Genomic DNA, 27935 nt, shown 5'->3' with positions numbered 1-27935 from the left:
TGTTTCATTGTTTTTTATAATATGTACATTAGTGATACAAACAGTAAAAGTATATGTTTGTTGGATTGTAACCGTACTGTTTATATTATTTTTTAAAGTTGGTAAAATAGTAATCTAGTAATATTAAAAGTGTGACCATGACCGACGGCCAATTCCTCCACCACACAAGAGGGCGCTGGCGTTCCCGCGTCAGTCAATGAAATCTCGCGAGAAGGAGCGGAAGCGGCAGCGTGCGCGTTTGTTTGTGAAAGTAAAGGATGGCAGGACCGTCATCTGTGGCCGGTGATGTGTTTGTTGATGCCCTGCCGTATTTCGACCAGGGTTATGATGCTCCAGGGATCAGAGAAGCCGTAAGTAAACAGCATATGTGTTTTATTACGATCAGTTTATTTTAAACGACAAATAATGATGATCTGAATTGCTGTCCAGCAGGACACCTAACCGATATTAGTGTTGTCTTCATCCACTATAAATAAAACAGATGTACTGCTCTTATATCTGTTCTTATTTATTATGAATCTAATAGTGTTGTGTATACAATGGTGTATTTATACAAGATTTGTTTTTATCTCGGTTTTAATGACTTTCAGGCAGCTGCGTTGGTGGAGGAAGAAACAAGGCGATACAGACCAACCAAGAATTATCTGAGTTACCTGCCCACCCCAGATTTTTCAGCTTTTGAGGTACAAAACTTGACTGTCTGCCACAAATTTGCCACAAGCTTTGTTCACACTATAATATTTTTGCATCTTGTGTTTTCGTTAGACTGAGATCATGAGGAATGAGTTTGAGAGACTTGCTGCTCGTCAACCAATGGAGCTGCTTAGTATGAAGAGGTAAAGTATTATTGGTCGAAACTTGTATTAGAGATCCTTACTTGAATGCAATTAATGTAACTTGAACTAGTTTACAGGAAGTGAAAATACTTTGCTGTAGGTTTAAAGTTTGCCAAAAAAATAAATATTGTTCATTTGGCATTCACAAGGACTTGTTTTTGGTTTTGACTTCATATGCAATTTTGTATTTATCTATGGAGTAGTCTCGCGTAGCTAGGCCTTCAATACTGAAGGTCTGGTGTTTTTCGCTGCTTTTTCTGGACAAAGCACGCCCACGAGCTGTTTGACCGACATGTCAAACAACCAATAACGACTCCCCACAATAACGAGCCGGCTGGCAACAAGTCAGTTATTGAAATAACCAGCCGCAACCGATTAGCATCTAAATAAACAACATTACTCAACATAGTACAACGTTGTGCAATTCATCATCAGCCACACCAATGAGACGCTCCCGTTAAACGTCTGTTTGAAGCATATCTCTTCACTTTTTAACACATACAAGCAATTCAGGAGAACCAAACTTTTAAACTCCACTAACTGCCTCAAGCAAAACTCTTGGACATCTTTTAGAGAGTCTATGCTGCAAACATATTTTTGAAAATCCAATGTTTAGCTGATTATGATAACTGGTCATTATTATCCACGTGAACACGACTGATTCTCTTCCTCAATGGAACGTCAGAACTTTGTTTTCCAGGGACCGAAACTAATCACGACACTCGCGTCTCCTGGAAATCCGGTTTATTTCAACCAATCAAAGACGACTTTGACATTCTCACAGGGTTTCCAGAAAAGTGTACGAAAAACATCAGACGTTTAGCCAACAGTCTGTGGCCGCGACGTCTGAGGCTGAGACTATCTATGGAAGGGAGAGCAGGGCAGAACCTAACGCTTTTTGACTTTAAGTTCGTTTTATCATTTTGTTACACAATCAACACGCGCATCTCGGCTACAAATGAACACTTAAAGTTTGTTTGTGTGATCTACCGTTATCTTAATACACCAAAAGTGACAGGAGTGCAAACGTTACCCCTATAGGTGGGGTTCATTGTAACAAACAGAGGGTTTGTTGTAACACCTGCTTTAGTTTAAACACAAATAATTCAATCAAATTCTGTCTATATACTAAAGGTGGATATTGTTTCTATATCTGCCTATAATAGATAGATATCCACACATTCATCCTTTCATCATCCTTCATCTAACCATGCGCGTATTATGCAGCAATGAATAGAAATAGATTTAAGACAAAAAAATCCTAATAGTGAGTTATTTCCCCTGATATTGTATTAACAGTTATCATTTTAATGAATAGTATTTACATTGTTTTCATTATCATTTTATATCTGTGGCTTACTTATAACATTGTATTACAACTAACCCCGCTGTGTAAACATGTTTTTAATCCCAGCTATCAGTTACTAGGATTTGCTGACATGTTTCAAAATGTTATGTTTTGGGTAACAAGACTGTGATTAAAATAATATAAGGTTGGATTTGATGACTTGCACACTAGGGCTGGGTATTGGAAAGGGCTTCACGATACATGTTGCATGATACAATGTATCATGATACGATACAATATGCTGCGTTTTGCGATACATTGCGATACTTTCTTTTTTTTTAATCAAACATGTAAAAAAGAGCTGATTTTTTAAAACTTTTTTCTTAAAGCCAAAGTGCTTCCACACGTCGGCTTTAAAAGCTTCAGGCGTTTTAAATTTTTATGCCATTTTCTCACTCCCGCTAACTTCTGGCCGAATGGTCATATATGACAGACAACTGGACAGAGACAACTGCAGCGGCGGCGGAGGAGGTTGTTAAACGCTCACAGAGGGATTTGAATTTGTAAAAAAAAACAACGATAGTAGAGATTGAAATATCGATACACTATCGCGGAAAAATGTATCACAATAGTTAGCTGTATCGGTATTTTTACACAGCCCTATTACACATCCAACTCAGAAAAAAACCCATAAGATAAAGAAATTTACTTCTATGCCTCAAACACTCTTTGTTCAATATCTTAACCAAAAACACATCAAAACTTTTTCAGAAATTCGCAGGAGATCTTCTGACAGTAAGAAAAAAAAACTAAAAGCACAGATTGCTCGGCTCATATTTAAAGTAGCCGTGTTTCAATTAACCCCATGTCAGTTTGTGCTTCGCTCCCTCTGTACTTTTTTATCCCTTATGTTTGTGTGTGCTTTTAAAGGTACGAGCTTCCAGCTCCATCTTCTGGGCAGAAGAATGACATCACCGCATGGCAGGAAAGTGTTAATAACTCTATGGCCCAGCTTGAGCACCAGGCAGTGCGTATTGAGAATCTTGAACTGATGGCACAGTATGGGACCAATGCATGGAAAGTGTTTAATGATAAGTGAACAGATTTGAGTCAAACTATTGAACATTTACCCGGCAAGTGTGAGACCTTTGACCATTCATTAATATTAAAACTAAATCTGTAATTATCGATTCATTATACTGGACAAGTGAACTTTAAATACACTGAGTTTTGCTGGTTTATTATCTTGGTTACTAGGTTTATAAGTGATGGTAAAAGGTTAATATAAAATGAAATTTGGATTGTATGCTGATAAATGATTGTCTTCTCTTTGAACCAGTAACTTGGCCTTAATGATTGAAAATGCACAGAAGGAACTGCAGAAGGTCAGGTGAGTAACCTGTGTGCAACTAATGCCCTGTTTACACCTGGTACTATTAGATCGCAGTACCAGTACTAAATAAAAAATACAAACTCTCCTAAATGTTTGTGCCTCAACTGGGTCCGTGTGGAGCTTGCATGTTCTCACTGTGTCAGCATGCATTTACTCTTACAACGTGTGCTTGGATCACATTGTGTGCATTTAAATGAATTCATCGAATTAAATGACTCGATCAGTACTCACTAAATTTGTCTGATCTTACTAACCGATGTTTTTATTTTTATCATGATAGGGCTCCTTAATACACCTGCACTTTGAGATCATTTTTACAACCAGTCTGCATCTTAAGGGCAGATTGTGTTGCTTATTATTTGGTTTTGAAATTAATTACAATGCGGTAATTTTGATTGACTTACATTTTTCTCTTATTCAAGGAAAGAAATCCAGGATCTGAACTGGCTGCGCAAAAATGATCAGCTTGCTGGAGGAGCCAAACTTCGGGAACTTGAGTCAAAGTCAGTATGGCATTCTTTGAATTTGTATATAAAAGTCTTCTTGAGTAAAGATTAATTCAGTCAGTTGACTTGAAACAACTGACGGTTTTTGCTTTGTTGTGCAGCTGGGTGTCTCTGGTCAGTAAAAACTACGAGATCGAGCGAGCCATCGTACAGCTGGAGAATGAAGTTGCGCTGACGAAACAGCAACAGGGTGACGAGAACAAAGAGAATATACGGCAGGACTTTTAATTAATAAAATAATTTCAACACCATCTTTAAACTGTGCAGACTTTTGTGTATATGGAACAAAGTGTTTTTTTGGTAAATGATCATTTTGTCCTGTGAAAAGAAAGTGGTTGTTTTTTTTACATGGAAACAGACTATAGTATTGTACTGATAACAGTTGAAATGCTGGTGTAGAGATCATGATTGTGCACCAAGACTAAACTAAATCTCTGGACATTACTTTGACTAAAAAAAGCTCTTTTGTCATTTGTTATGGTTTTGTGTTTGGATATTTTTGTGTCTTATGTTTGATTATCCAATGTACAATAATACTAAAGTTCGACTCAATTTGTAATATTTTTTTTTAAGATGCAAAATAAAAGGCTGAAATTGTTTTATCTTGTTCAGTTTATTGTCTACAATATGTTAATCACACCAACTTATATACAGGGCTGTTAATGGGGGGAACGTGGGGGCACAGAGTTCTGGAAGTGATTTTTGAAATGGAGGATATGAAAATGAATTAGATTTAAACTTAATAGCATTTAAAAATGTCTCTGCCATGAGTTTTTTTTATTGCAACTTTTATAATGCATCATTTAGCTTGTCACATGACACTTCACAGTCACAGAGACACTGTATCACTGATGTATCAGTTTCATTAAAGATTTTTCCTCTTATTTAAAATATTCATATACTAGATATCATTTTCACGCTACATTTTTTTCTTTAACATGAGAACACATTTACTGTGTTAAGTTAATGTTATTTTAAACCCATCTAAGAAGTCATCTAAAATACCCCCCCCCCACACACACACACACACACACTAACTATAGTCCCCCAGTGAATTTCTGCAATTTCCAACACTGCCAATCTGTGAATTAATTAATATATAGATTACAAACAGATTTCAGATGGATGATTATTGGTTTTACTAAAAATGCATTTTCTTTAATTTTTAAAGCAGCAAGGTCAGCGTCCCTTTTTTATGTTGCTGACTTGTTGGCGTGCTTTTTTAGAAGAAAATACAAGAAAACAATGAATGTAAATGCAATATAAGGAGACAGTTCAAATAACATTTTAAATGCTAAGGGGTATAAACAATATTATGAGAATACTTAAAAGAGTGTAGGCTACATGCTTGTAAAATACGAATAGATTTTTGTTTTTCTCATGTGAAACTTTCATGTGCTCACGCGAAACCATGTGCAGATTTTTAAAAAAAGTTTAGTTTCACGTGCGTACGCGAAACTAAACTTTATTTAATTTTTGATCCATGTCCCCCTAGAGGCTCCGTATGATTCAATGTAACTTTTTACTTCATTTTAAATGTTATAAATGTTTTTTTCCTGACAATTTACACTTTTGAATGTGAAATTTTGCCATTAAAGTAAAAAATGATTAAAATAAGTGTGGGTTTGTTTATCATTGGAGATTACAAAAAATAAAAGAACATCTTTCCACTGTAAAGTAAAATGTTCTTCAACATTTAGAACAATAAAATTAAGTACATTTTGGCAGAAAAGAGAAACATAAAGACAGTGCCAAAATAAATGAACAGCTGGCTCTGGATTTTGCTTGCAAAAGCTACAACTTTCATCTATATCTTTTTTGAATTTGGTTAAATAATGTTTAGTAGGATAGGTTTGATAGGTTTGTGTGCTTTTGTCAAACTCCCCATTCAATGTTATTTTGACACAAGTTTGTGTGTTATTTGCTTTTTATTGTGACGTCATTTTATTGATATGCAAAATGTATAACAGTAAAAAACATGAAATGAAACAAAGATATACAAAAACTAAAGTGTGATCAATTCTATAAATAAAAAAATACAAATATTAATATTGCTGTAATGTGATCTAACCCATATGGCAAAAATATGTTTAAAAAATGGTAAATACAATTTGTTGTAAGTAAAGCTAAATTAATATATATATATATATATATATATATATATATATATATATATATATATATATATATATATATATATATATATATATATATATATATATATGGGTCAAAGACGAAAAGGGGGTTTAAAGCATAAAAAAAATAAAAGTGTAAAGGAGCTTTAAATTTTGTCTTTTTCACATACATTAGAATACGTATGTCCTGTTTAACTATATGTTTTTCTGAGCAAAAAATAATTACTACCATACATTTTTACTGGAATTGTACAGAAAACACCAACTAAAATGTCATTCAGTGTAACAATATTTTTATGCAAAAAAATATTATCAGACATTTTTAGAAAAACTATTATTTGATGACACATTAAAAGACTCTATTTATAGATCACAGTGCAGACATCAAATACTAACTATTTGTCATTTTAAAGCATTTTACATCGCCAATATCCTTTAAACCATTAGGTTTTACCCATTTGTCAGCAAGAAGTTTTTGTAAGGAAGTGAAAATCAATTCAAATCAAATAAAATTTTTGAAGGATCACACATTATTATACATATTTTAATAAGTACAGCTCAGAATAAGTATATTGTTTCATTTCTACATAAATATATGTGTTACACCGAATGACCATGGTTTGTTACACTGAATGACATTTTTGACAAAAATAGTGTCATTGTTTCCATTATTGCAATGTTTTGAATTTTATTCTGTATCATTTTATTCCTTAACAAATCACAGAAGTAGATGCTGAAATTAATAATCATTTTTATTCCATAATGCATATCATATTCGTAAAAATGAACTGAACAGGTGGTAATACTGTATAATAAGATCCAGATCTGCCCTTATACGTTTAGCTTCTGCCCTGTGTTTTCTTTGATTTTCCCGCCATTACTTTCGCCTCTTCTCAGCTGCAGCATCTGATAAATTCCTGATTGACGGGTGATCAGGATTTGCAGCCAAGGCAGCTTGCTTTCTTCTCTGGTTGCTGAAATACAGATTCCATGTAATTATTGACATAAAATTATTGACACAGATCTATAAAACGTGTTATTAATTAAAAATACTTTCTGTTTGGCAACATAAATGACATGTTATCAGGATTTGTATTATGGGCGGAGAATCCCCTCAGTGGCCTCTCCTTAAAGGGATAGTTCAACCAAAAATGAAAATTCTGTCATCATTCACTCACTCTCGTGTTGTTTCAAACCCGCATAAATGGAAGGAAGATATTTTGAGAAATGCTTGCAACCAAACCTCTCGTGGACCCCATACTATGATACTAAAAATAATACTATGGAAGTAAATGGGGTCCACGAACGGTTTGGTTACAAACATTACTCAAAATATCTTCCTTTGTGTTTATCAGAACAAAAAAAAATCATACAGGTTTTTACAAACATGAGAGTGAGTGAATAATGACCAAATTTTCCTTTTTGGGTGAACTATCCCTTTAACTTGTGGTATAGGTAGGGTGGAGTCTCTATCTAAAAACAGCAGTAAACTATTATTCTGTAGGGCTAGGCTTGGACACAAATTTCACGATTTGATTCAATTTCAAATCAATTTGATATTGATTAACATCATCTGAAAACAGCATAGACTGAAAGATTGATTATTGGGATTTACAAATCACTATTGTTTCTTCAAAATTAGAATTGATTAAAATCGAGAAATCTATCTTTTTAAACCCAGCCCTATTATTTTTACATAACTTTCTGCCAGTGCCTAGAAACTTTCTCTTTGTTTGTGGGCATCTAAAAGAAATCAGTACCAAAACGACAAAAATACATTAAAACATTAATATTGATAAAGTTTGATATATTTTTTGTGCTAAACATCCCTCATTTATCTGAAATAGAAATAAAATGATAAAAATGTTATCTAAACAGTGACACTGTCATTCAGTGTAATGGATGACACTGTGGTGTAACATACAATTTGCATTACACCGAATGACAAAACATTACCCTGAATGACGAAACTTTTACTTAAGCTAATATTAGAAGTTAACAACTAGATACCTACATCAAACAGTGAACTTGACCAGAAAGGTTTATCATCATTATTCACAACATCTACTTATTTTTCAAAAAATATAACAATAAAAGTGTTTTTTGGCATTTCACTGAATGACAGTCGTTTTTGTAACTCAAGATACCACACTATGAAAAGGTGAAATTATCAAATATTTAAGAGCAATAAACTTACCTTGCTAAATCACCACATGGTCTTCAGGGGGCCTTTTGATGATGTCACAGACTGCTTGATGACTATTGTTTGTTTATTTAATTTCAAAATGGTTTCCTGATCCTGTTACACTGAATGACCTCTGACAAACTGCATATTCGGGACAAAAGTCCCCTAGTTGTTTCAATATTTAACGAAAAAAAAATAACACATAGTCCTATTAATATAAAACAGCCAACACTTATGTGAACATGCCAAGGAAGAAAATATTTTTTTAACATGGTATTTTATACGTTTATTTAAAAATCTATTAGTAAAATCATAGTCCGGACCATTACGCTGAATGACGATTTTACACTTTGGATCATTATTAAACTCATATTTGGTCATTGTATTTTCACAAAAGTTATTTGAAACATAAAAGTAGACATTTTACTTTCATATTATAGGTGTTTTTTGTATGTAAAATCACTTTTGTAAATTATATTTGATGCGGACACCAAAATGGTGACGTCTCGTCTTTGACCCATATATATATATATATAATATAATATATATAATATATTTATTTTTAGCCTTCATATAATAATATATATTTCAAAATGTATTTCAGGGGAAACAAATTCTTCTTTTACAACCCATACAGAAACAAATATATTTTTTTCTGGCCAAAATATAAAAGTTTGTATAAAATGTATAAAGTATAAGTATAAAATGTATGTATGTATAAAATATTAAATTATAAGAATCTTTGCAGTTGAAAATATATTTAATTTGAACCCTTTCAAACCTGTTATGTTTGCAGATTTGTAACATACAACGTTTTTCTTCCAATGTGAAATAAATATAAACACATACATACATACATACATACATACATACATACATACATACACACACACACACACACACACACACATTTTTATAAACATATTTCAAACTTGATTTCAGCACATATATTTTTGTTTTTTTTTACCGTGTGGGAATAATTGGTATAATATAACTAATAAATCTAATGCTTACAACTCTCTATAGTATGCATATTTTAAAAAAACATGCGAGCTTTTTAGAGAAAGTGCGTGAAAAACGAGTCAAATATCTGTGACGAACGCGAGAGCGACGGCATGACGTCAGAGTCGTCGAACATTCTGAGCGCGTCGAGCGTCAGGCGGTTCAAAGAGGAGCAAAGATGGCGGATAACAAAGGCCATGATAGTACGGAGAGCTCCGTTAACATGGAGGTAGCGGCTTCGGGAGGAGAAGATAACGGTGATGGCGGCGCGAAGGACCAGGACACAGCCGTCTTAATCGATGCGGAGCCAAAGGACGGAGGGGACGGGGTTAAATCCCAAGAGACGGTTTCCCAAGCGCCGACGACATCCAGCGACGGAGCTCCAGACGGGACCCCAAATGTTGAGAACAGCGAGCCACCTTCGTCGGCCGCGGAAAACAGCGGCGCGTCACCCGCTCTTACCACCGAGATGTCGCCTCCTCCACCAGCAGCACCAGCAGCATCATCATCGTCATCCTCTACTTCCTCAACGCCTGCCGCCCCGATAAACCTGCTGGATACGTGCGCTGTATGTAAACAGAGCCTCCAGAACCGCGATTGTGAACCCAAACTGCTGCCCTGTCTGCACTCCTTCTGCCTGAAGTGCATCCCGCAGCCAGAGAGGAAGATCACGGTCCCGGTGCAGGGCCCTCACGGTCAGGACACACACATCGGTAAGCTGGAAATAGGGAACTAAAGTACTTCAATTTAGTGCCTATTAATTCAGATGTGGTCTAACTGTATCCATGCATGCATGCTGAAGACTATTGCATGAAGCTCAGTTGGTAACGTTATAGAATGCAATTACTTTAATGTGATTTGGCTCAGATAAGGATTTTCAAACGTTATGATGCCAAGGACCCCCAACTATCACAAGCCTTTTGTGAGGGACCCCATACATAAAAATATATAATTATTTTATAGCAAATGAAATGCAGTGATTCGTATATGTTGTGTTTAAGTACCCGGCTGTCAGGGCTGTTTTAAGTATGGCTCTTATTAGCAAGTGAAAGGAATAGTTTACCCCAAACTTTCTCGAGTAAAACACAAAGGGGTGATTTTATATTGAAATGCTGTCCGGTTATCTTCTAATAGGGGGCTCAACATGATAAAGCTCCAGAAACCACATCCATCCACCCATTCTTCATAAAAGTAATCTGTCCATCAGTTCTGATGTCTTCTGAAGCAAAACAATATGTTTGTGAGGAAAAATCATTGATATTTTCTGGTTCTGAAATTATAAACAAGCAGATCCACTGGCAGATAACAAGCGATTACATCTTGCTGTCATGAGACTCAATCTCAAGGCATTTTGTGGTATAGTCACAAAATATTATTTTATTTATTTGTGTTCTTTGACACGATTTTCACATTTTTATAAATAGTTTTTTTGTTTGTCATTTTATGTATAGTTTTTCCTTTTTATTCTAATTTTAAATCGTTAAGGTTAGGGTTAGGGTTGTCGCTTGGGGTTAGATTTGGGGTTCGGGTTAGGATGTCATTTTACGTATTGGTTTCTACATGTTTTTCATCCAATTTTTAAACTATTTAGCTTGGGGTTTGGGTTAGGATGTCTGAAATGTAACAAAGTCGTTCTAACCCCAAGCGACAATGGGAAAAAATAGAAAATAAAAAGGATAAAACAATACATAAAATTACACAAAAAAGAAAGTTGTCCCCTATCAGGGACACGAATCATGCTCAATGACGCAGAAAATACTGTTCATGAACATAAATAAATCAGATATTTCGTGACTATACCACAACTTGACATTGGGTTGTGTCATGCGTGTTTCATCACCTGCATAACAATTAATCGCAACTAATCGTTTACATAATAAAGGTTTTTGTTTACATCATATATGTTTGTGTGTAATAATTATATAAACACACACACACACACACACACACACACACACACACATGCATGAATATATTAAATCATTTTTTATGATTTATTCCGGTAAACTCCGTTAAGAATAAATAACAACAAAGTTCTTTAAACGTAGTTTATTTATATAACAAGCAAAAAACCCACATAGATTACCTAGGAAACCAAAACATTTAGCAAATAGTCAGACCATTAAAAAAACGAAACCGGAAGTAAAGTTCGGATCCAGACGTGTATCACGTCAGTGCTCGTGCGTCCGATGAAACCGTCTATACACAGTACACACACACATATATGATGTAAACAAAAACGTTTATTATGTAAAATATTAGTTGCAATTAATCGTTATGCAGCCACAGCAAGAACCAATGAGATTTAACGTTACAGACATCCTTTCATGTTCAAATGTATTGCTCCAATCTGTTTTATTTTAACATAAAAAATTTTTTATGTTTAACTGTGAAAGTCAACACCAGCAGACGGTTCTCTGTGTACATTCATTAACCAGCCTTTACATACTAATGATTGATTCTCTAACCGGTTAAAAGTCTTGGCTGATGTTGTTCCATTTACTGCATGAACTTTTTTAAAACACTTGCTTTTTCTCAATTCTGTGGCTTAATCCTTTTGTTGTCAAATGCACGTGGTCATGATTTTGTAAGAAAGGGGGTTTTGGCACCATAAAATCAGTGCTGTGTCAGTGCCGTAGGAGTCACCAATTATTTCATGAGGATAATGGAGGTGATAATCCAGGACCTGTATCTCTTCTGAATGCTCTTCTGCAGTGTTTGTTGTGCTTTTACCATCAAGCTGTGTGTGGGGCTGTTTACACTTGGTATTAAGATGTGATTTCATCGATCGGATCACAAAAAGCATTTCGATCGAAAGGGGTTTCGACTACCTCTGAATGTGGTTGAAAGTGGTCGAAAGTGGACGAGCTCAAAACGTTTTGAACACCGTTTACACCTGGCATTAACGTCGTCCACTTGTGATCCGATCGATGAAACCGCATGTTAATGCCAAGTGTAAAGAGCCTCCTGTTTGACCCTAAGCTAGATTAGAGGCGGTGCTTTTTGCAGGACCCTGTGGCAGACTCTTTGTATTTACGATGCATGATTTAGCACAGTGGGATTCAAACTTGGGATTGTTGAAGTGTGGTCAAGTAATGTAGACGCAGTCTGTTTTGTGTCATTGTTGGTGCAGTGGAAACAAAACATGAGCTGCTGAAATTTTAATAAGTGCAATTGGGTTGGCAGTTATTGCAGTTAGCATCCATTTAGATGAATGACAAAGGAAACATTTTGTATGTAAAGATGTTTGATTTCTTGTGTTTGCTTAAGTACTGTTATACTAATGTTCAAAAGCCAAAAGGGCACACGCATCACAAACTCATAAAAAATGTCTGCATTGTTAAAACTGAATTAACACTTGCTCGTACTGCAGAGTATTTACCATCTGTGAAAGTGAAAAGGTCAGACCTGAAGTATAAATGGTGAGATCTAGCTGCAGTGCATTGGGAGCTATTTGTGGAAGTTCTTGCATTATAAGGTTTAGTTGGTACTTTATATAAATAGTGTATACTCTAGGGCTGCATGATAAATCGCATGCAATTGTTTGACACAAGCTAGGCAATATTGCATTCATATTCGCAGACGAATCGCCTGCAAAAATAAACGGGATATTGCCTAGCTTTTCAATAAACTACTGCATAGTAAATGCCACCCCACATCCAAAAGCAGGTGATGGCGATTTACTACTTATGCAGGAATCGCCTTGACTGACGAGATGCGCATGACAGTCGCATGCGATTTATCGTGCAGCCCTATGTGCTTTAATGTTTTATTTGAGATACAGATTCCATGTATTTGTCATTATTGTGTGTTGGATATAATTGATAAACTATTCAACACTGAAATTGCATAGCACACACATATGTAGCTTTGAAGCGTGATTTATAGGTTTGCATAGAAGTTTTCTTTTTATACTTCTGCGTCGTTGTTAGCATCGACGTGCAATTATGCATGCTGATTGCTAGTAGGCAATGTCCACAGGCATGTTAACACAGTAACAAGCTTGTTGTAAAGGTTCAGGGAAGCAGGGAAGGCTATGTGTAGGCTACGACGAACAATCGATAAATTTGGCTTCATGCACTTAAAATTGGAATTTTGACCTTTGCCAACTCTGTGATCTTGACTTGGTTTAACACAGTCACCATTTCCGTGTAATCTTTTCAATTCATGTTCAATTCGTTATTAGAATAAAGTACTTTCTAAAAATTAACCAATTTTAATGGCCAAATGATGACCATTAAATGATGTTGGTGTAGTGCTGTTTCCTAAAATAGGTAAAATATTTGATGATAATTTGCTGAAAACCCTTTCGGAAGTTTCTGTAATTTGTGTTAACAATGCAGTGGTTGCGTGACCCATTCCCATAAAACACACATGCATATAGAGTTGCAAAATTCTGGGAATTTTCAAGGCTTGAAACTTTCCATGGAATTTTATGGGAATTATTAGAGTTGCCTATAACGGGGAACCTGTATGTAGTATTAAAATTTTAATAATAGCATAATTTAGTTCAAACAACATGATTTAATGCAATTTCAGTTGAATTTCTCCCCTGCACATTCCTCAGTCACATGCACACACAGCACACTGCTTACTGAAGAGACATTGAGGCCACACACTTTGCATTTACTTGCTTTCTCCCACAGCATGCACAGATCATTTCTTGAATCAATTATTTTTTTTTATCAAATAAATCCAGGCTTGGTTAGCGTAAGTATCAGGATTCTTCAAAATTTGTATTACCTTGCTTGCATGTCTGCTTATGACAAATGTTTATTTATATTTGTATATGATATAGTTTATATAAATTTCCCTACATTTTCAAATAACTCTCGTAAATTCCCGTTAAGTTCCAATTTGGACTTTTCCAAAATTCCCCAGATTAAGTTCACATGGAAAGTTTCCGGAGACTTTCCACCCCTTTGCAACCCTAAAAACATATAACCTGAAAGCGTTTTTAGTCACATAAAAAAACATCAGCGTGATTCTCACGAAAACCAGACTTAGACGGTGTCCAGTATCAGATTTTTTTTAAAAGCCCTTGAATCCAATTTTTTTGCACATATAAGATTAAGGTCTGAACTTACCATAACCATTATTTTCAGAGGATTCACAAAATATTTCCTATAGAATTAGAATTTTTTAGATTATCATTATCAAAAATTATCATTACCGCAACATGTTACATTAAATATGCATTTACAAACTCATGTTTCGGTAATGAGAACTAAAAAGTTGTCTAGGTACTATGACAAACAAAATTTCAACTTTTCTCTGTAGAGAAAAAATAAGAACTACTTATCTGGTAGCCATCTTGAGTGTCACAGTCAATTATGTCCCTTCCAACCATTTTTTTTAAAATGTTAATTCATTTAGGGCTTAAACAATGATTGAAAATTGTTGCGGAGGATGAGAAAATTTTTCTTGGACACATTTATATGTCTCTCCATTTACCAATGATCACCAAATACCACATGTTTCTTTACTGTAAATGTTTATAGTATAACATGCACTGAAGCTTTTTAATATTTTTTATTTTTTTATTATAAATATTTCCATGTCAGAACCCAAATCCAGTCATGGACATGTTGCGGTAATGAAAATTTTCCCCTTAAATGTGGAAAAAATTTGGTTTGTATGATGTCATTTGAAATCATGTGCAAAATTGTACATGAAGTAACTAGGGCTGGGCAAAAAAATAGATTTTTCGATTAATCGTTTTTTTATGTGGTCAATTCAAAATCAATTCTCAAAGGCCACGAATCGATTTTTTTTAAATGAAATAACCTGATCCTGAACCTGATTTAAACCTGATCAAGGAATGCGATTGTTTTGACTTTGACATCTTGCATCAAAATTGTATTGTATTTAACATAATTGTATGCATTGGAAAATTAGAGATGTGTACCTAAAATAAAAGAGTTTAATATACAGGTTTGTGGCTCTTAATTTCTAATTTATACTTATGTTCACTGTTCTTTTTTATAAATAGTATTTGTATTAAATATATTCATTGAGTCGAATCGAGAATCGAGCATAAAAATCGAACATCTATTCGGAGAATCGGAATCGAAAGGAGAATCGGATTTGATTTTATAGCTTGTGAATCGAAATCGAATCGATCTGGAACATCTGAATCGATACCCAGCCCTATTTGTAGCTTCTTATTTTGATAGCATTTACTTTTATTATCAGAATGTTTTATGGCACCTCGTAAGTCTAATTTCACGAGAATCAGCCTTAATGCATAATATGTAAATTCATGGGTGTCTCCTGTTCACAGCAAACTGTTAGAAAAACATGACTTAATTTGGGTAAAAAGGTTCACTTACACTATAAAAAATACTTTGCTGCCTTAATTTTTTGTTGAATCAACTCGGATTTACAAGTCATTTCAACTTACTATTATTTATCTTGACTAGAGATGAGTTGTTATAACTACAGGTGAGTTGTTATAACTTATACATTTAAGTTGACTTTTCTCAACTATAGTATATTTTATAAGTTGTTTATTTCTGTTGACATGGCTTGTAAATCTGAGTTGATTCAACGGGAAATATAGGGGCGGCAAAGTTTTTTTTACAGTGTGTTTACTATTTTTGTAAACATGAGAGCTTGTGTTTTGTTTGTGCTTTTTTACTTTTAATCTCGATATTAAAGCAGCATGAAATGTTTATATCAGTTCCTAAAACTCGTTTTATTATAAATATAGATTTTTTTCTGACAATATAATAGAGCTTTAAACTAAACTTGTATTCGCTGTCCTTTTTTTGTCTTGATTATTGGGGATTTTGTTGCTTTAAATAGATTTGTTTTGGAAAGTTCATGGTACTCTTTACTCATACTTGATCAGTGTGACTCATTGCAGTAACCCAACTAGGAAAACTGTGTGACATACTCTTTACGCTTGTTAATACTCAACAGGCTTTTGCTGGAGTAGACCCTGCTCTAGTCTCTCAGTACTGATTTGGCAAATTAAATCACATAGCGAAGCTTGTTTTTTTTTACTCTTGGAAATGTTGCATTTTTCATGACCGTCAGAGAAATGATTTACAGACATGCTCATAACAGTAATCTTGAGTAATAAGTTATTATTAATGGCTTTACATGTGACGTGTTATGTGTCACAGATGATGCATGATCGCCTCCAGTAAATATCACTCCAGAGCAACAGCTGCGAGCTGCAGTGTTTTAGTGCAGTGTGCTTCTCCAGCTGTGCCTGCAAGCCAATCATCTGCAGGAGTTTGCACCTGGGGCTTAGAAGAAACCGGCTGAAAGCAGTATGAGCCAGTGCAAACTGGCTTAAACCGGGTTGATCTGGTTATAGCTGTACTGTGTTCTGTGTGGGGATTGATGGGCTGTCAGGAATGTGAGGTGGGGGAGGGTTGACAAATGTGGGAGGGGTCACACTATATGATTTAAAAATGAGGTTAACCGGGTCGTTTTGGGGGGAAATGCCAGTGTGACACATTTAAAGAACAGACGGCTATTGTGGCTGATCTAATAAAGCCAGATTAAACTTAATGAATAATTTATTAGACAAAAGCCCATTTCGGGTATTAAAAGCATAAACATTCGTCATTAGCTGCTGTATTAAATGTGCCCTGTTGACCTTCAGTTATTGTTCCCAGTAGTTTGATTTAATAGCGTTAGAGTTCATTCCATGATTACATTTGATAGTTTCTGCAAATTTGTTGAAGAATAAAGCCAGGGTCAATATTTTTTTTCCCAGTCTAACTGCAAGTAATGACATCATGATTACGTCATTCATAACGATTAAGTCAATTTACAAAATAATAAAGAACCAAAGTAAATTAACTTTAGTTTTTTCACAAGTATGTATCCTTATAATTGTGCAACTACCTGTACCAAACTTAGTTGATTGTGTTGTTATATACATTTTAGTACATTTTCACGTCTTTGCTAATACTGTAATTAGAGATGATCTTTCTTTGATTTGGATTAGGGCTGCACGATAAATCACATTTAATTGTCATGCGCATCTTGTTAGTACAGCCAGTTACTTGATTAGTTGTCAATCAATCACCATTACTTTCACAAAGAGCGGCCTTTACTACACAAAGATGTAGTCCAGTTAGATTCAGGGCAATTTCACCTTCATTATTGCGGATAATGATTTCATTATGCAATAGCGAATGCGATATTGCCCAGCTAATCAAGGAACCGGCTTTACTGATGAGATGCGCATGAAAATTGCATGCGATTTATCGTGCAGCCCTAATCTGGGTCACATCTTCTGGTAAAAACATGAAAATGAATCATTAGCAATTTCATTGAGAAAAAAATGCGGCATAATAAAAATTTATTTAAAAGTTTAAGTTTAGTCTGTAAGTATTGACATCTTGATTAAGTCATTCATGAGATTTTCCCGTACCGAATAATAGAAATAAAGTGACCCGGCTGTAAAAACCCAGCTAAAGTAATTTTTTTTTTTGGTTTACTGTTTTCTACATCAGACCATCCTACATAATGTAAAGGTCATTTTGTGAATATAAAATCTTGATATCTTTAATACTAACTGGGTAAGAAAATGTCAAAGATTAAAATTAATGGTTGAAATCAAACTTTGATGCTCATTTTCTAAGAATTTGATTTTGAGACTTGTTTATTATAGACAGAGGGTCACATTTAGCATCCTACCCATCAGGCCCGGCACCACGAGAGTGTAAAAGAGGGAATTGCCCCCTCAGATGTGTTTTGTGTCCCCTCAGTTTATTTTTGGTATTTATGGCAAGGTTTAAAAACAAGGCTTTACAAAAAAGATAACTAGTTGAAACTGCATTGAGTGTTTACAAGACTAACTGAAATAAACTAAAAATATAGAAAATTCCTTTAGGTTTCGTTATTTGCATATTTAATTTATATGCAACATGGCTATGTGTCTGGCAATGAAGTATAGATGAATAATTGCACTAAAAGATTGTTATCCGCAATATGTGCCATTAGCTTAGCAAGTTTTAGCTACACTTTGTGTTCAAAAATTCAATGCCAAATCAAAAAGATTAAAGCTCTTATAAAAAAGGTAAGATATTCTTAATATTATGATTTTTTTCCAAATTAAAATGTAATAAAAGTTATAATTTAGTTCGTTTTGTCTGTTTGATTAGCTGCACAATATAGAAATATTGTGTTTAAGGAAACAATGCGTTTAAAAATCTGCCAAAAGCAAGTAATGTTTTATAAGCCCCCTTAAAAAATGTCTTGTGCCCCCTCAGTAATTTCATCCTGCAGCCGGGTCTGCTACCCATACTGTGGAAGTTGTATGTGGTTACAGAAAATTTGAGTAGATTTTGACATCTCCGCTACACATCTCTCTCACGTCTTCTATCGATCAGTTCGCAGACTTGGCTAACGCTTTGTGTTATTCTTTTGTTTTGTGCTTCAGTGAACGTCATGCGTTGTACAGTGTGCCATCAAGAGTATAAACAGACTGACATGGTTGACAACTACTTTGTCAAAGACACTTCAGAAGCCACGAGTGCTTCAACAGAGAACTCGACACAGGTGAGCATCAGCTCGGTCAATGCTTTATCCAGGGAACGCACACATACTCATTTAAAATATCACCAAGTTAAACTCTTTCTCTCTTTGGAAATAGATGTAATGCATTAAAGTAGAATTGAATTTGGGGTGTGATCATTCATTGTTTTATCTTCTCAAGGAATCAATTTCAAATATTGCTGATTCGATTTTATATAAAACTAGAAGTATCTTATAAATGCATTAAAAAGTTACTAAATCAGTTTGCTGTTCAGTGTATTAAAATAAAATAGAATTGTTTTGAAAAGTGTTTTGAACCAAAACAGTTCAGAGATTACACACCTAACATGTTTTCTTAGCTTGCTTGCATTCACGTTGTTAAATATTTGATTTTGATCTAATAAATCAGTTGTTTTATATTTCCTCTATGACAGGTCTGCACCAGTTGTGAAGATAATGCCAGCGCTGTCGGATTCTGCGTGGAGTGCGGGGAGTGGCTTTGTAAAACCTGCATCGAAGCGCATCAACGGGTCAAGTTCACCAAAGACCATACAATACGCAAAAAAGAGGAAGTGTCTTCTGGTATGCATTATAAAAAAATGACAACTGATCTAGGGCTGCAAAACGATTAATCGCAACTAATCATTTGCAGAATTAAAGTTTTTGTTTACATCATATGTGAGTGTGTACTGTGTATAATAATAATAATAATAATAATAATAATAATAATAATTTATATATAAATACACACACATGCACACATATTTTTACATGTGTATATACATTTTTATATTTAACCAATTTTTTTGATGTTTGCACCATAATAGTTAATTCTGTGTAACTGGAACATGTCGTACACAAATGTGGACAATTACAGTGCTTCATTTTCCTAGAAAACCATTTGGTTATTATATTTATCTTTTCTTCGTAACCCCAAAATAGCTGGTAGAAATCTGAAAAAAGACAAACCAAAACTCGTGTCTTAGAAGGTTAAATATAATTTGTGTTATATATAAGTATAAATATTTAATATATTTAAAATTTCTTAAAATTATACGTGTGTGTGTGTATGTTTATAGTATGGACATAATTATTATACACCATACAGTATACACATATGATGTAAACAAAACCTTTTATTTTGCAAATGATTAATCGCAATTAATCGTTTTGCAGCCCTAACCTGATGGATTATGTTTTGCATTTTGCACTTTTTAAACATCAAATGCAGCTTTGAACTAGCAGCCTTTGTGTAGTTTGGGCGCTTCTGTGACGGTATGAAGTATCTGTTTTGCACATTTAGTAGCTGAATCGTAATACGGTTCCTATGGCAACAGGCAGAGTTTCGAGCGAGCCGTACCGCTTTCATTAAAACTTAACGCACTTAGTTTGGCAAGCGGCTTATAGAAACATATGGCAGGCATACGCTGAGAGAATCAGGAGGGGATCATGAGAAGACTCGAACATGAATTGAACACAGTTGTTGTGTATTCTTTGTGTAGAGTCGGTCGGGACATCGGGCCAGAGACCGGTCTTCTGTCCGGTGCACAAACAAGAGGCTCTTAAACTCTTCTGCGAGACGTGTGACACTTTAACCTGCCGAGACTGTCAGCTGCTGGAGCACAAAGAGCACAGGTCAGTGCTTCATAATGATACTTCATCTGCTATTCATCAACTCTGTAATGTCTATGATAGAGCCAACCATGGATATGGCTTGCAGATCCAATTAAAGTCCAGTTTCACTAGATTGTACGTTCACGTCTCACTCAAAATAAGCCAAGAACTGAGACATTCATGACATGTGACTTAAATCTGTGCATGACTGATGGGTTTAGAAAGTTATAATGACAAATGTTAGCATTACTTTATTAAAAGGGTCCGTGAATCATAATGAACTAATACCTAAATTAATTCATACTTAAATAATGAAGTAATGCTGAGTTAAAGCATGTACTAATAAAGAGTTATCATTAACTACAGTATGATGCATGACTGAACACATGAATTCATTGTTAATTAATACATTAACATCGGTGGTCCTATGTCGTACATTGAGAAAGGTTCAAAGATAGACGTTTTACTGGTCTTGCATCCAAAGATAGCCTACGATAGTAGGATGGCTCTAAAATCTACACACAGCATTTTATGAATTCTATAATTCATTTTGGTCACGGGATGAAATGAAATATTGTGAAATTCTCTCATTTGAAATAAATACACATTAAGAGCGCTGTCCTTAAAGAAGAATTTGTGAGAGATGTGTTCACTCTGGTGCGTAAATCGTTGTGATAGTGCCCGGGATGAAATGTTTACGACCTGGTGGCCGAAGGATAAGGTCGTTAGTTGTGTGATCTTCTGGACTAGAGTGCCATCCAGGAATGCAGACTTGATCAGAAACCCAGTACATGCGTGTTTTTGATTTCTCAGCTTAATTGCTATCCTTTCTTGTAATGTATTTTTTATGCCAAACAATTGGCCGGCACACATTGTATGAGTGCACAGTGCCTAGTGTGGAGTGTGGTAACACTTTTAGATGAATGTGACCCACACATCGTGACCACATCATGAGTATCTTGTAAGCTCAAATTGTTGACTTGGAAGGGAACATAAGAAAATGTATACCTGTTTATGTTTGTTTGAGGCTTTTTTCTTTGGATATGCAGGTACCAGTTTCTAGAGGAAGCTTTTGAGAACCAAAAAGGCATCATTGAAACATTTATGTCCAAGTTGCACGAGAAGAGAAACTTTGTGGAGTTTTCCGTGTCTCAGGTGCAGAACAGGTGAGGCTACTATTGCACGGTTTGGCTGTTTGTTAGCACAATAACTGTGTTTTCAGGTCCTAAAACCTTAACTTTTCAAGACAGTGCAAATGTTTTACAAATGGCAGCATTATCCGATGTAAGTTTATTAACACTTTTCAGCAAAGTTTACAAAACTTTGCCACTTTTTGGTTAGTTATAAACCTACCTCAATGTGTCCTGCTAAACAAGCTGCTAGATGCCATCTTCGTCTTGATTGATTATGTTTATCACTCTGTAGGAGATTGTGTTTGTGCGCAGGCTTGCAGTGTTTCTTTACAAAGTAACTTCGCCATCTACTGGCCTGGCACGCACAATACAGTCATTTTTCATCATTTAATCATTTAAATGTACTAAGTAAATGTGTTTGCACCTAATGACAAACATGATTGGATACTTGCCAAAGATTTCAGTGATTTTTCACAACTCACTGAACTTATCCGTCTTTCCCACAGAATCAAAGAAGTGGCAGAAACACACAAGAAGGTTGAACATGAAATAAAGATAGCAGTGTTTACTCTCATCAATGAAATTAACAAGAAGGGGAAATCTCTACTGCAGCAGTTGGAGGTATGTATGCAAACAATTGCAATGAAACTCTGGATTTGGTGTCCAAAACTAACAAGGGATGATGTATTAAACGTCATTGACAGAGAAATGTAAAGTCAGCTGGTCATCACTTTTAAGTTTATTTTATTTTGCAGTAAAGTAATTCAAAAATATTTTTTTCAGAAATAATAATATTTTTTGAAAGGACAGATGTGACACTAGCACAGCTATGTATTTACATTCAGAGATCTGATGACATTGCACTAATTCATCTGATCGCCTGTCAGTCAACCACTGCATCGCCGTCTCGTCTGAGCTGGATATATTACCATTTGTCTTGACTGATGATGGAGACAGATGTTAAAACAGTGTCATTTTAGCCCCCACATTGTGTGAACCTTATCACACATCATAGATCTTGTAAATGGCTTTGTGGAAAGTGTTGCTGATGTTGTGAGTCGCCAGCAGAGGTGTGAATTGGAGCAACACTGTGGGGTCAAAGGGCGATGATTTACAAACAAATGGTGCACGACAGGAACACGACTGGAATCCCTCCAGACAAATACTTGATGTGTTTGTTTTGGTCGATAGGATTGCAAGTGGACGACACTAAATACAGGTGTGAACGTGCAGTGAAACGTTTTGCGCTTTCACCACAGTAGTAAATATGGAGCCATTTTGTCTTGGTATGCGTGACTTTTTTATGATTAAATAAGTCATGTGACAGTGCTAAAATGAACATAATTTTGAGTAATGCAATGTGTTTATGTGGTTTATGGTTCAAAAACGCATTATTTTCCACATATCGTACATTATTATTGTTGCTCCCCTATGCCCCGCCTTTCTGAAACGTTTTGATTTGTACAAAGCTCATTGTTCTGAATAGCTCGGTGTGCTTTGATTGGCCAGCTATCATGTGTGTTGTAATTGGCTGAATACCTCAAGCGGAAATGTTACGTCCCATACAGTATTTGGAAGATCAGCTCCAAAAAGCAAAACTGATAGGTGATAATATAGTTGTTACTAGCTTATCTATTCCTAACCTGAATCTGATCCAGAAAATGCAGATAACTAACGTAACAACGTCACTAAAACATAAAACCATATCTGTAGTTGAGATCGTAGAAACGACAAACAACAAGCGCTACTCTGCACTGCTCACAACTTGTGTTTGAATCATGATTTAGTCAGTAGTAAATTCTTTAAATATGAAAACAAAGACGTCTTACAGGCTGTGAGTCAGAAGTGGGAGTAATTATGATAATGAACGTTGTGTCCACATCAATTCACTGCAGAAATAAAATGTTGCATAAAATCCTTGCATGCATTGTAGTCCAAGAAAAGAGATTTCAATCGGAGATGATAACTTGTGTCATCGTGTACTTTGGGATTTAACATTAATGGCACTTTTACATTGCATAGTACCCTACAGGTTGGGTCAGGTCAGCTCACTTTTGGGGGCTTTTCCACTGGGTCAGTGCCACCTCGGTTGGGTTTTCAAGCAAGCTAAGGGGAAACTTAAACGTGAGGTGAAAACACTGAAGATCACAGATTGGTCCGAGAGAATCGTCACTAACAGCGGCATCGCTATAATGCAAGATTAGCTTTACCTTCGTGCTTACCCTGTCCGGAGCAAATATTTTGTCATCTGTACTTCGTTGAAAGTTCCCAAACTCCGTTTTGCGGTGAAAACTTCTACAGGCTGAGAAATAACACCATACCAGTGTTTTCAGACTTGCAATTTGTGGCGGCACATCCGCAACACGCACGTCCGCATGCATGCACGTAATTTTTGCAACTTTGCGGAGCACAGCGACTGACGCCACGGATGTTTGTACAGAAACTGTCATGTGATACAGAGGTAGTTATAAACGTGATGTGCAAACAGGTATTTGTGGTGGTCAATTTTGATTGTTGCGGACTGAGAAATAAATGAATGTATGGGAAACACTGCATTCTAATGATGCTCGCTCCCACTTTTTGTATGATGTCACAGCAGTAGGCAGCGCAAATATAACGAAACGCCTATAAAAGAGAGGACAAAGAGATGGATTAACATACCAGGTGTAAATGTGAATGCATCTCTTTTGTTTACTTCTGATCGACCAAAACACATCAAGTAATACCAGCTATAAACGGCCTCTAAGTCAATATTAAACATATCAAGGTTATATTTTCCCAGAATGTTTCCTACATGACTTTAGCTGAGTTTAAACATAATTTGTGAAATTAGTAGGTGGACATAAACACTACAACAGCTTGGTTTTACTTCTCAAAGATTGTGAAAGTGGTCATGTGATACACTTTGTTTTTGGAGTGAGGGGATTTTAACTTTGCTACTTTAGGATGAAATCTGTTCTGTCATCATGTATAACGTGTCTAATTTGTCATGTTCTTCTTATCTCATGTAGACTGTGACCAAAGAGAGAAGCATAAAGCTGCTCAGCCAGCAGAGGGACATCAGTATTTTGGCCCAGCAGATCATTCATGTGCTCAACTTCACCAACTGGGCCATCAGCAATGGCAGCAGTACAGCATTGCTCTACAGCAAGAGACTGGTCAGTCACAACACTTCATTCATTTCTCTTACTTAAGTGCTGTTTTTGCACATCTTCCAGCCGTAGATCACAACAGCAGGGTGCTGGAAGTAAAAGTGTCATTTTTAATTCTCTGTAGTAACATTGATTTGTTTCTGTAATTGACCGTCTCTGATCTGTGAGGATAATCGCTTTTATGCACTTCCATAAAAAAAACTGTACCCATAATTCTGATAAGACATTCACCCATATAAAAAGTTACTGTTACCATGTTTGCAGTTAGTTTGCTGAAGAAGAGCTTCACACAATCCTATAAAGCATTGCGAATGATGTCATCGTGTTGGTACTACATTTCCAAACTACTCGAAATTAATAAAATTCAAATAAAAAAATATTTGGGAATGATGTGGTATTTATTACAAATGACTTATCTGTGAGCTTCATTATTTTAAAAAAGTTGTGTGCCCTCATCATATTTAATCAAAAAGGCAAATCTCCTCCCCTTCTCAAAACAATCTTGCTTTACTTCGGTCACGAGCTATGGCACGTGGGCAGTGTGGAGATGAGCAATTAGCAACAAGACCCAAATTCAAACCATCCAATCAGTTCTCAATGGATAAATTCAAGTCCTGCCCTACATTTTTATCATTTCAGCAGCCATTTCACTTGGGTATATGTCACCATGGGGAAAATAAAACAATCGCTACTTCCGATCCTAGCAACTTTAATACTTTGTTAAACTATCAAAGTAATAACTATTTTCTAAACAAGTTAAAAACAATTGGCCTTCAACAGGGGTGCGGGTGGTATATAGTGGTATTATTTTTAATTCAAAATAATTTTGTGGAAAAATTAAATTAGGCATCAAAGAAAAATGCATGGACTAATAATAAAAATTTAAATAAAGGTTCACACAGATAATAATAATCTATTTGGTCATTTAAAATGTAATATAGGATAGTAACAGTATGGGATTGTATGCTAATAATGATTAATTTGAGAATATATATTTAAATGTAATCTTGATACATGTACATGGGGCTGGGCGATATGGCAAAAATGAAATCTAGATTTTTTTTCAGGATATTTGACCAATTCATGAGTTCGATGTTTTTTTTTTACTAATCAACTTAAAACATAACTATAACAAAACTGCAATAACATTATCTTTGAAAACTGCAGTAACAATGTTTTTTTGTGATTCCCAGATTTAAATAAAATTAAAATCGCATCAAAACATAAATTCAAACTAATTGAAAAAATCTGTAAAATCACCCAGCGTTACATGTACTTCTCTATCCATTAAAGGGTATTTGGCTTGGAAAAGTAATAATTTATTTTCTTAAATGTGACGTATAATAAAAATCAGACTTTTTTCATGTTTAAGTGTTATAATTGGGTCCCCAGTGCTTCTATCAACCTAGAAAATGTGATAAAGATCAACTCAGTAACTTAGTTTAGGTAAACAATTCTCTGAAAGCATGTTAAAAATTAGGTAATTCAGAGTTTGCCTGTTTTTTGACGTAGGTAGCGAGTCTTATTACAATAATACCGCCCCTTAATCTGCACTATCCAACCACATTTAGTGTAGAGAGAGAAAAAATAATTGACAGCAAAATTGAGTTTCAATTTCAACAAACCACCATTATTGTCAACGATCATGATCAGTGTTTTCATTTCATCAGCTCATTTGCATTTTAAAGGGCACACCCTAAAACAGCACATTTTTGCTCAAACCTACAAAGTGACAATTTTAACATCTTATAATAAATGATCTGTGGGGTATTTTGAACTAAAACTTCACTTTGGGGACACCCAAAGATTTATTTTACACTCAATATGACCCCTTTAATAACCATTTAAATCAAACATTTCTGTTCTACCGTCATGTTATTTGTTGAATTGGATCAGATGATATTGTTTACAATGCTTTATTAAATTATAAACAGCGTGTCTCCTTTGTTCCGATTAATTTCCGAACTGGTCAAATTGTTTCAAAGATTGAAATTTTTTTGAAGAACTTTTTGAAATGTTTGTATACAGTTACTATTGCACCCTGGAACCGTTCTGTCTTTGGAGATGCTACTTGAACAAAATCCAAGAACTGACTTAGAAATAGTGCAAGTGTCTAAATTTCTCTATGCATCAGTTACAGCTTTAAAAACGTTATTAACTTTGTCTTTTGCATTTTGTCCTTAAATTTTTTTATTTTGTCACTGTAGATAACATACCAGCTGCGTTTCATTATGAAGGCCCGTGTGGACCCGGTACCTCAGGCTAATGGTGCAGTCCGCTTCTTCTGCGACCCAACCTTCTGGGCCAAGAATGTGGTTAACCTCGGTATTGCTTTTACACTGACTTAACTAGCAGATTCAGTACACTAAGAATAAAGATCCTTTTACACCAAGTTCAGATTTCTGTTTGGCTAAAGTCACTTTAAACGTCACACTATGATCATTTTTATCATATTAATATATATGGAAAGTTTGTTTATGCATACGTTAGCAAAAATTACTCTTGTTTGTCGAAGTCTGCTTACACGTATTGGTTTTATCTTGGTGTAAACGTGCTTTTGCATGTTTTTGCCGGGTGAACTAAAACACCCTCATCTTTTTCTCGTAGGCAATTTGGTCATCGAAAAAGTTCCACCTACTGCTCCACCCAACATGATGGTCGGTCAACAGATCTCTCCCAGTCATAATCACCCCGGAAAGCACTCGGGTCAGATCAACCTCGCTCAGCTGCGACTGCAGCACATGCAGCAGCAGCAGGCTGCATTGGTGGCTCATAAGCAGCAACAGCAACAACAACAACATCATCAGCAACAACAACAACAACAACAACAACAGCAGCAGCATCAACAACAACAGCATCAGCAACAGATTCAGCAACAGATGCGAATCGCCTCGCAATTGTCACAGCATCCCAGACAAGGAGCACCCCAGCAGATGATACAGCAGCAGGTAGATTAGAGATCAGTGCGGCCCTGATGAAAACATAGACCTTAATTTTAATGTAAGCATGGGCTGGTTTAAGATAGCTCTGTCCGGTTACCCAGCATGATCTATCTGGAAAGGTTGCTACATGAGGTCTTGCTGGTTAAGCTTAGAATGAATCCTTATGAAGACATCAACACTCAAAAAACCAAATCTTAATGAATTCAGGGCCAACCACCACTTAATGTGTTTAAAGTGATCATCCTGAA

The 27935-nt window shown here is 35.4% G+C and overlaps 2 protein-coding genes across 3 annotated transcripts in view; both read left to right on the top strand.

Annotated features, from left to right (window-relative positions):
• Positions 1–188: 188 nt before the first annotated feature.
• Positions 189–4625, top strand: bcas2 (BCAS2 pre-mRNA processing factor). The gene is made up of 7 exons (XM_073868171.1): positions 189–350; positions 591–683; positions 766–836; positions 3055–3219; positions 3467–3514; positions 3940–4020; positions 4125–4625. The coding sequence occupies exons 1-7, from the start codon at positions 258–260 to the stop codon at positions 4249–4251; spliced, it is 678 nt and encodes a 225-aa protein (XP_073724272.1). The 5' UTR covers positions 189–257; the 3' UTR covers positions 4252–4625.
• Positions 4626–9456: 4831 nt separating this feature from the next.
• trim33 (tripartite motif containing 33) overlaps positions 9457–27935 on the top strand; it is a 34422-nt gene continuing 15943 nt past the window's right edge. The window contains exons 1-9 of one of the 2 annotated variants that reach the window (XM_055167698.2): positions 9457–10058; positions 18752–18870; positions 19281–19428; positions 20349–20481; positions 21510–21626; positions 22100–22214; positions 24605–24751; positions 26953–27070; positions 27353–27693. In XM_055167698.2, the coding sequence (XP_055023673.2) occupies positions 9524–10058; positions 18752–18870; positions 19281–19428; positions 20349–20481; positions 21510–21626; positions 22100–22214; positions 24605–24751; positions 26953–27070; positions 27353–27693 (1773 nt within the window). In that variant the 5' untranslated portion in view covers positions 9457–9523. The remainder of the gene's footprint in view (positions 10059–18751; positions 18871–19280; positions 19429–20348; positions 20482–21509; positions 21627–22099; positions 22215–24604; positions 24752–26952; positions 27071–27352; positions 27694–27935) is intronic. The other variant, XM_055167697.2, reaches the window with a different exon arrangement.

Source organism: Misgurnus anguillicaudatus, chromosome 5, assembly GCF_027580225.2.
Source record: "Misgurnus anguillicaudatus chromosome 5, ASM2758022v2, whole genome shotgun sequence".
NCBI classification, from domain to species: Eukaryota; Metazoa; Chordata; class Actinopteri; order Cypriniformes; family Cobitidae; genus Misgurnus; species Misgurnus anguillicaudatus.
Note: the sequence above shows the minus strand (reverse complement) of the source record. Positions and strands in the feature narration are given on the sequence as shown.

Coding starts and splice junctions, on each gene's coding strand:
- bcas2 (XM_073868171.1), top strand. CDS start 258: ATGGCAGGACCGTCATCTGTGGCCGGTGATGTGTTTGTTGATGCCCTG. Junction 351..590: donor CTCCAGGGATCAGAGAAGCC/GTAAGTAAACAG, acceptor AATGACTTTCAG/GCAGCTGCGTTGGTGGAGGA. Junction 4,021..4,124: donor CTTCGGGAACTTGAGTCAAA/GTCAGTATGGCA, acceptor TTTGTTGTGCAG/CTGGGTGTCTCTGGTCAGTA.